Source organism: Sceloporus undulatus, chromosome 2 (assembly GCF_019175285.1).
Source record: "Sceloporus undulatus isolate JIND9_A2432 ecotype Alabama chromosome 2, SceUnd_v1.1, whole genome shotgun sequence".
Taxonomy (NCBI): Eukaryota; Metazoa; Chordata; class Lepidosauria; order Squamata; family Phrynosomatidae; genus Sceloporus; species Sceloporus undulatus.
The window spans coordinates 44055503-44065770 of NC_056523.1; the positions used below are offsets into that span (position 1 = coordinate 44055503).

At 39.8% G+C, this 10268-nt stretch overlaps 2 protein-coding genes across 2 annotated transcripts in view; one reads left to right on the top strand and one right to left on the bottom strand.

Annotated features, from left to right (window-relative positions):
* The window catches only part of ARL8B (ADP ribosylation factor like GTPase 8B), a 30076-nt gene extending 27793 nt beyond the window's left edge, over positions 1-2283 (top strand). Inside the window, exon 7 of the mRNA XM_042448636.1 lies at positions 1020-2283. Coding sequence (XP_042304570.1) covers positions 1020-1069 — 50 coding nt within the window. The 3' untranslated portion in view covers positions 1070-2283. The remainder of the gene's footprint in view (positions 1-1019) is intronic.
* SUMF1 (sulfatase modifying factor 1) overlaps positions 1-10268 on the bottom strand; it is an 891645-nt gene that overhangs the window by 700690 nt on the left and 180687 nt on the right. The window lies entirely within an intron of this gene.

Here is a 10268-nt window from a genome sequence, read left to right on the forward strand (position 1 = left end):
AAAAAATCATTTTCCAGCCAGGAAGCAAACTGGACATTTACATCCTGGTTGGAAAGCAAAGCCTCTCCTAGACCTAAAATAGTCCATGAAGGCTGTAAACATACAGATTGCTCCCCCAGCAGTCATGAGAGACATTGTTGACCAATGGTCACACTTTTTGGGCCTGTGATCTAGTTAGGCAAGAGATGTGTTAACTAGAAACATTTTAGTTACAATATAAGACAAGCTGCAGTAGAATTAAACAAAGAAGCCATCACTTTAGGTTTGAGTCACTTGGCAGGACTCAAGGCAGCTTTAACCTTGAAAGATGGGTAAGCTACTTGTGATACCACTGGATTGCAGTGAAAGATGGAAGTATTTATTTTGGGAAACAAATACCAATGAAATCAGCGCAGCCTGAATACAGATAAATACATAGAAAGATGCAACCACCCACACAGGCTGCTTGCATTTTTCTTTATTGTCAGCAGCTTTTGTTGCAGACACAGCTTGTGATCAAGTGTCTTAGATAGTTCAAGATACTTCTGTTGTTCTTTACTATAGGAGTGCAAATAGGTGAAGGAGCTTGCTACAGCAACGCCAGTGCACTAAATTATTCTAATTTCTCAAGGCACCAGTGTAGCAGGGTAACATCTACTTGTCTGGGCAATATGAATTGGAACTTGCCTAGCCCTGTTAGCCTGTCTGAGTTTAGATTTATAGTTTTATTTTTAGCCCACCTTCTTGTATAAGTAGTAGCAGTTAGGGAAGAAATATATACTGTGTGAGCTAAAATACATACAACCTATCCAGATAATGTCTGCTGATATGCTGAGGCTTTGGGAGGTTTCAAAGGGCATTTTCTGAACAAGGAACATCTATCTGCCTGTGGGAATTTAGCTGCTTTGGCTTGAGTTTAAACAACTAGACATTGCATACAGACAAAATCATGCTTCACTTACTTATTTTTATATATGATGCTTAACTGTAGGAAGTAGAATATCTTGAAGATGAATGATCAGTTTCTCTCTTTTTCCTAGATATCACACTTCAGTGGCTTATTCAGCATTCAAAATCTAGAAGGAGCTGAAATCTTACAGATAATTTCCCAGTTGGCCATATTCTCAATTGTCTACTCCCTCCATGATGAAATATTATCTAGGATAGTTCTCCTGTATCCAAGGAATTGCCTTTTTTCACAGTTCATGCCTCCATGTGCACTGCTGAATGACTTATATTCCTACTTCTGTCAAAAAGTTGGCTAGCGTCATAAGTTGTGCAAATGTTTTTATTAAGTTCATCTTAAACAGTGGCAGCGGGTGCCCCCTCTCCTCAGAAGCTACCATTAAGTCAAAGAGTGTGTCTGCTCTGATCTTCCTGAGCCAAGTTTTTATATTTGATTTTCAGAAATCTTATTTAATTCTTACATTTAGTGGCTCAGTAGAAGAGACTGACACTGGACAGCATGAGGATTTTGGCACCACATATTGTACTTATAAAGCTCTTCAGACACTGTTTAAATGGGATACTAACTTTTCTCTCAGATGCATGTGATGTGTATTGTAAAAAAAATGGTTTGCAATGGAAAGTACCAGGCACTATAGATATTAAATCACTAAATTATTCTGATTTCTCAAGTTGTATTCATCCCAGTGAATTAGAAAATGTCAGGTTGTCAACTTTTTTTTGTATCTGTGCAGGCTGTTGCTGATAACTTTATAAATGCTAGCATTCTTAAGGGGAGGTAGAGAACAGAGTACTTCAAAATATTGCTTTCAAGAGTTTGAATATGCAAGCAGGTAAAAGTTAAACAACCTGAGGCTGGACAAACAATCTCATCTTGCTCCTTGAAACTCTTTGCAAAGTCTGTACAGCTGCATGACACTTAGTGTCACACTGACTTTCAGCCCCAAAAAAGTATCACTGTCTGGCTTGTCCTTCTGCTAATGGAATAGTTGTGCACAGTTGCATTTGGTGCTAGAAAATGCCTAGGCTGTTGTGACAACTCTAGGTTTGCCTGCTTTCTCAGTGTGTAATCATGTAGAAAATTCACAGACTGAAATGTTAAACGGTGTTTTGAAGCACAAGAAAATCAATGAACTGATTGTGTTTCTTGGTCAGCTTTTACAGCATAGAGGTGTGTGAAGTATAAAAAAACCAACCCTGTAACACTACTTCTAAAGCTTTACCTTCTTGGCAGTGTCAACATTTTAAAGGGACAGACTTGTTAAGGCTGGTTTTGTTCATACAAGTAATGTTAATGTTGCTCATTATAAGCAAACAAATATATGGTATACCTGCTTACGTTGCCCCTTACTGTGTTGTTGTTTTTAAGTGAACCACCTGCATGTTCTTGGATGCTACATTTTTGAGTCTTAGTTTTACACATATTTGGCACATTTGGGGGTTTGTTTGTTTATGTACAATCCAGTATGAAATTATCTCTAGAATATGAGCATCTCATACCAGAACCGGGGTGGACATCATGCAGCCCTGCAGATGTAGCTGGATTGCATATCATAGAACTCCTCACCCTTATTATGTTTGCTAAAGGCTGCTGGGAACTGCAGATGAATGAGATTTGGAGGGCTGCCCAAGTCTCATTCCTGCACTAGACTAAACACTGCTAATAACAACAGTATAATTCTCATTCTCTATCCTCCATCCATTACAAAATTCTTCTAGGGTGCTGCCACACTGCAGAATTAATGCAGTTTAACACCGCTTTAAGTGCCATGGTTCCATCCTGTGGAATCCTGGGATTTGTAGTTGGTGGTAGCACCAGAGCTTTGATAGAGAAGGCTAAGTGTCTCATGAAACTACAAATCCCAAAATTCCTTAGCATTGAGCCATGGCAGTTGAAGCAGTGCCAAACTACATTATTTCTGAAGTTTAGATGCAGGTGTTCTGATGTGGGTTCTCTGAAAAAAATAGGCCCCAGTCATGCCTTTATGTAGTAGCACATAAGAGTATTTTGTAAAACATTGGCCCGGTTCTCTGTGCAAAAGGCAAAACAGGATCATGCAGCATCTACAGGTCTTGCCCAGATGAGTTTTAAAACATTGCAGGTATAATTCATGGTACTTACACATTGAGCTATTGGACCAAGTCAACAAATGTGCCCCAGGACAGCCAATTGATTTATACTGCCATGGCCTTATGGTTCCCATATAAATCACTGCACTTTTGCCTCCATCTAAAAATTGAGCTTGCAATTTTAACTTAAAGATGCTTCAATAAATCCTGTATTGTTGGTGCTATAGGGAAGGTTCAGTAACTAGCTGTTGTAGTGGTAGTTCAGTATGGACAGCTATACTTCTTAACTAGAGCATCTCTGCTTGTGCTTAATAAGAAAGTTAAGGAAGCTGAACAAGAATGTGTTCACTTTTTCCTGTGGGAACCAAATTACTGTTTAGGTGACTGGCCTATTGCTTAATTCAGTGTACTTAAGGGTTTTTTTTTTGTGTGTGTGTGTGTATACTTCACTGCTTTCGGCATTTTGACATCCAAAAACCACTACCAACTTTTTAATCTGTGCATTAATCTTGGCATGTGAAAAACTTAAACGTTTACCAAACTTTGTAAATATGTGAATTTTTTTATTTAGGTGGATTGCATTTTGTTGGTTTACTGCTGGTTGGCTTATCCAATAAACTTAAGTTTTCAGGGTCATCTTGACATTAATATGTAGTTTGACTTTTCAAGGTCTGGTGTGTGACTTTAATGAGGTAAGAATACAAGCCTCATCCAAGCATTTTTCTGAAGCCCTCATTTACTGTGTATATGGAGCCCTCACAAACTAATGGAGACTATTCTGTCCTCAGTGAAATCTAAATTGGGTTTATAAAGTATTACCATAACAATTCCTTTAAATCAGGAGAGCACAGTTATGAAGTGGGGGGGGGGGGAGAGGTTGTAGGTTGCATTAACCTCATGCCATGTGCCCCAACTTTTTTTTAAAAATGTTTTTAATTCTTTAAAAGGGCCTCACTACACTGTCCAGAGACCATGGGAACCATGTTGACACATTTCTAAGCCTCCCTGCAGTGGCCTTCAACTCAAGAGAGGCCTTATCACTTTCCCTCTTAGTGGGCAAGGAGAAAGGAGGAATTGATACTTTAGCATGGGTAGTACCCACTGCTGGCATGTAGCCCCCAAGAAGATTACACCTGAGGGTGTGCATCTATCAACAGGTTTCCTCACCCTGTATCAAACCCTTTTTCTATATAGATCACTATGCAAGCTGGAACAACTATAAGACTTTCTAAGAGCCAAGATGTGTATTTCTCCAGTAGTTGTGCTCACCTGAACAATAAACAATAAAGGCCTATTTCTCTCTATGAAATATTACATTGTGCCAGCAAACATGGAAAACAATATGCTGCCTGTGCTTGATCTAGACCAGTGTTTCTCAGGCTCATGTGAGGAACCAACAGCCCCCTCCCAACATGTGCCAGGGACCAATACCATATTTCTGCCAGCTGATTATCCCAGTTCTTGTGTTTCCTGAATGGACCAGCTGTAGTGTACAGATCACCACTTTCAGTAGCACTGATAGAGAGAGCTGTATCAAAGATGGGCACAGATAATTGTTGTGAAGGTGGTGGAGCAGTAGAAACTAGTGACAGATCTTCAGGGTGTGCTAAGTTGATACAAGCAGTTTGCATATGAAATCTGAGAAACGAAGAACGATTTGGCTAAGCTTATATGCCTGTCACAAAGGAAGATGAAGTAGAAATGGGGCAGTATCCAATAAAATCAATAAAAGAAAGTGGAGACATGTTTCAAAAAGCTCAAAAGATGGTGTTTTGTTAGAAAAATGTGTATTTTTAAAACAAAATCATCATCTAAGCATCTTTAGACACATTTCTATTATTATTATTATCATCATTAACCTTTATTTATGAAGCACTGTAAATTTACACAGCACTGTACATACAATCTTTTTAGTTAGACGGTTCCCTGCCCTCGGGCTTACAATCTAAAAATGTAATCACAGAAAGTCTTGAGCATACTGTGCTAAGCCATTTTAGCAGCATGCAAGAAGGATCACCAAAGCAGGTCCTACAGCAGGGGTAGTCAACCCATAGCCCTGCAGATATTCTGGACTAAAACTCAGATAACCCCTGACTATTGACCATGCTGGTTAGGGTATTGGGATTTGTAGTAAAATACCTGTAAGGCACTAGAGCCTGAATTTAATTATCATTGAAGGATAGATCAGGAAAAGACCACAGGGACCATCTAATCCAGCCCCCTGCCATGCTCAGGGGTAATTATTAGGACCCCCACCAACTAATATGAATCTACATTTCTCAATTTCCCATTGACTATTGTAGTAATGACTAACAATTGGGTTTAGGCCTATGCTGTTTCAGAATATGAGCATGATAATATAGATGAGGGCAAATAACCTGAATCCAAACCAGTCAAGGGTTTCAGAGATAAGAACAACCCTTTGAATTGGAATTTGGGGTTTACTGGCAGTTGATAGAGTTTGAACAACATCCAAGTTACTATCAGACTTTCTGGTCACCACCACCATCCAGGCAAGTACATCTTATAACAATTGTGGCCTATAGGCTGTCTGTAGAGGCTGCTCTATGGTAAGCCCATCACAGAAACCTATTCTGGAAATAACCAGTGCCTCAGTAACCAAGGCCAGATCTGATTGCTCCAGATAGGACTACAGTTAGCATACAAGCTGGAGTGAGCATTACTGCTCACAAGTGCCTCTGAGTCACTAGAAATGACTAGTCTGGCCATATCTCCAAGTCTGCACATGATTCAAGGGGAAGTGCGACCACGCTCAGAACTCATTTTACACAGCTATCCATTTTGGCAGACATTCCAAAGAACAGAATTCTGTCTTTCCCAGGACAAGGTTCAGCCTGTATCTAGGACAGCAGATATTTGTTCCATTGTTTCCCACTTGGGTGGAAAAAAGAAGTAGGTCATCTGTATGTTGGTGATGCTGAAGCCCAAACTTCTGTTTGATTTATCCCTGCTGATACTGAAGATTAAAGAGAAGAAAATGAAGCCCACAAAGGCCATATGGTAGGAGAGGAATCACCCAGTTGACATTTAGCACTGATGGTCAAGAAAGGATTTGAACTACATCAATATGGTTCCTCTGAAGTCTAGACCAGACAGGAAGAATGATGTGTCAAATGTCACCAAGAGGTCTAGCAGAACCCGGATGTTCACATTTGCACCATTATATCCAAGTTATCTATTAATGCAATCAAGCCTATTTATTTCTACATAATTCTATGTAAACCAAAAGATTCATGGCTTTTTGCTATATAATTATGACATGCTTTGCAGATCAGATAAGCTAAAGAAAGCATAAATACAGGAAATGGGTAGCATTGCAATAGTTTTCTTTTTTTAAAGACTTGACTCTTTTCAAACCCATCGTAATTTTAATTTGATGTATTCAGTTTAGCATGTTTGTATGCCTTTTCACTTCCTTCTATGTTATACAAACAAAAACTTGAAATGGCTGAGGCCCACTTAAGTTGAGGATGGGGAATAAACAGAGCTATGGTTTCATATCCTACTAGCTGAATCATAGAATCTGTATTAAGACTGCTATTAAGCTGCGAAGATACAAGTGGAAAGAGGATACAAGTAGCTAAAGTAAACCCACTGTCTAAATGAATGATTCCTATTAGCAAAGAAATGTGGTATTGAGGGAGTCTGTGAGCAAATAGTCTAGGGTTTCCAGATTTCCTCTGCCAGCATTCACATTATATGATAAATATATTTTAAAATTATATTGCAAAAAACAAACAAACATCAATCTCATGTTTGATCAGCATAATGCAAGCTACTGAAAATACACAATGCACCAACTAGGATTGCAACAAGCCCATGTTCCTTCCTCTCTACAACCATTAAAAGTACAGGAGTGGTATCTTGTTCTTCACCTGGTGACCCTGGCCCCAATTCAGTAAGAATGACATTGGATAGTGTTTTGGCTTGTTTTTTTTTATTTAGATCTGCATAGTTCAGTCTTTTTTGCTTCCTTCTTTCCTGTTGAAGTCATTCCCACTTTTATAAAACAAACAAACAAACAAAAAACGAAAGAAAAATAAAAAAAAGTCTTTTTGAGAAGGGGACAGGTGTGTAAGTTTTCGACTCCAGTAATGTTTGCTAGACATCTTCATGTATGGGAGCCATCTTCAAGTGGCTCTTGGGACCAAGTATAGCTTGCCTTTTCCCCCTTTCCTATCCTTGGATGGATTTCCTGAGGGGAAAAATTGAGTTTTTCTGTTTAACTTAGTCCTATTTTTACCAAAAAGCTTACATTGCTTTAGCCTTTTGCACTCTGTTAACAGAATTAACAAATATTTCTGCACAAGTTTTAGCTTGAATACAAACCAGCACAAGCCTAAATAAAGACTGTATGAGCAAGAAAAAAAGAACCAGCTCAGGGTTGGTGTGAGACTAATGCTGAAAAATCACTCTCGGCAAGAACAAGTGTGACCTGAAGACAAGGTCAGTTTGCTGCAGGTGGTCCAATGTCCCTGTGTGTCTGTCAGTGGGTCTGACGCATTAACCCTGCTGCACACTTCCAGCACTGACCTTTAAAATAAAAATACCAAAGAAGGACCAAGCTAAATTGACAAGGTAAGTGAAATATTCTCTATCCTTGTGCCTTTTTGTAGTTTTTGTTTTTCTCCGAGTTGTTGGCTCACAAGCTGAATAAAAAATCCATCTCTGTTGGGGAAGAGGCAAGATTCAGAGTTACATTTTACAAAGCAGTACATGTTTACTGGGATGATCTGATCACGAGACCATAAGAAAAGCTAGTACCATATTAAAAACCTCCCCCCCAGATTTTGTTGTTGCTGTTAGCTGCCCTTGAGTTGATCTCGACCCATGGCAACCCTGCTGATGAGACATCTCCAAGACCCTCAGTCCCCCACTGCTTTGCTCAGCTCCTACAAATTCATACTCGTGATCTCTTTAATAGAGTCCGTGCATCTTGCATGCAGCCTTCCTCTCTCTACTTCCTTCTATCTTTCCTAGAGTTACTGTTTTTCCCCCAATGATTCATGCCTGCTCATGATATATCCAAAGTATGACAACCTGAGTTTTGTCATCTTGGCTTCTAAGGAGATTTCTGGCTCGATCTGCTCCAGGACCATTTGTTGGTCTTTTTGGCTGTCCATGGAATCCCTAGCCCTTTTCTCCTGTGCCCCATTTCAAATGAGCTGATTTCCCTCCTATCCTCCTTCTCAACTGTCCAGCTCTCAGATGCATACAGGGCAACAGGGAATACAATGGCTTGTATGATTATAACTTTTGTGCTCAGTTGTAAATCCTTGCATTTTAAGATCTTCTCCAGTTCTTTCATAGTCCTTTCGATTCTTAATTTTCTTCTGATTGCCTGGCTGCAGTCTCCATTTCTATCAACATTTGATCCCAAGTATGAGAATCCTTTTACTATTTCTATTTCTTTATTATGTAATTCAAGTTTGCGTAGGTTCTCTGTGGTCATTATTTTTGTTTTCTTTATGTTCAACAATTGGCCTGCCTTTGCACTTTCTTCCTTGATCTTTGAGGTCTTTGAGGTTTTCTGCTAGTATTATGGTGCCATCTGCATATCTCAGAGTGTTGACGTTCCTTCCTCCTATTTCACTCCTCCTCCTTCTGCGTCCAGGCATGCTTTTCTTACAATATGTTTTGCTTATAAGTTGAAGACGTAGGATGATACGATGCAGCCTTGTGTGACTCCTTTGCCAACTGGGAACCATTCTGTTTCTTCATGTTTTGTTCTGACAGTTGCCTCTTGTCCTGAGTACAGATTCCTCATCAAGACTATCATATTCTTGGCTCTCCCATGTCTTTAAGGGTGTTCCATAGCTTTTCATGATCTGTGCAGTCAAAGGCTTTGCTATAGTCCGGTTTGAACGGTAACATCTATTTTAATGTAGGTTTATAACAGAAATCTGTCTACTTCAGAGTACAGGCATACCTCAGTGAACAAAGCCCTTGAGGGGGAAAAAAGCTGCATTTTACAAAGTCTGCTTCCTTTCTTCGTTATTCTCTGTCTAGCTGGAAGCTTACTGTAGCTGGGTCTATCTTGCCTAAAACAGGCAAAATAAACAGCAGTTGCCTTCAGAATTCCTGAGCATGTGTGAGCAGCAAACATAGAAAAAGAGAAAGCAGATTAGCTTGCCTTTCAACCTTCCCACAACATGTTTTTAAAAAGAATAGATATATTCATTTGACCACCAATGCACTGCCTTCCCAGTGAAGCAAGAGGTGATGCTGATGGCAGAAGTGCTGCCTGTACAATCTCGAATCTCAGTCAGGCTTTAGCTGAGGAGCCAGACTAAATGGGCTAAACAGCTACTGGACAACAGCAATAGTGTGTGTGTCTGTGTTATGTGAGAAACTGTCACAAGATCTCAAGAGACAATGGCAGTGGCATCATGAGTCAGATAATTACACAGTGTTTTACTTAGGAAATGAAAATCTAAGAAGACGTGAGGTGACATATAAAATTTACCGTAGACTGAAGCCTACGAAAGCTCTTTCTTTAGTTAGTCTCAAAGGGGCTACAAGACCTCTCTACAGTAATCTATATATATAAATGAGGAGAGATGAAGTAAAAGCAGTCAGAGGATATAATGCAAAGTCTGACCAAATAATATCAATACCTCAGGGAAAACTGATCAATGTAATGTAATCCAAGTCTATGCTCCAGATACAGAGGCCGAACAAGAAATGGGAAGATTCTTCCAGGGGAGAACTGATTACACATTAAATCAAGAGACAAATAAATGGGTCCTAGAGGAAACCAAGCCTGATCTCTCCCTAGAAGCCAAGATGGCTGAGCTGAGCCTGTCCTGCTTTGGCTGCGTTGCGTCACGAGAAGACATTTCTCTTTTTAGCAGTCCATGGTATCCTCAACAAATTCTGTTGTTAACGGCCCTTGAGTCAACCTCAAACGAATCCTAACTTTTTAGTAGTATTCAATGATGTATCTTTACATTTGAGAATCTTGTCTAGTTCCTTCCTAGCTGCCCTTTCCAATCAAAGTCTTTGAGCACAATCTCCACTGTGATTAATGACTGAGTGAAACCCTTGGACTATTTCTATGTCTTCGCCATCTACTTTAAATCTATGGAAACCGTCTGTGAGAGTCATGGCATAGTACAGCGAGTGTTGGGCTGTGGCTTTGGAGATCAGGGTTGGGTTCCCCATTTGAGGCTTAAAAACCCACTGGGTGACTGTGGGCAAAGTCACACTCTCTCAGCCTCAGGGGAAGGCAA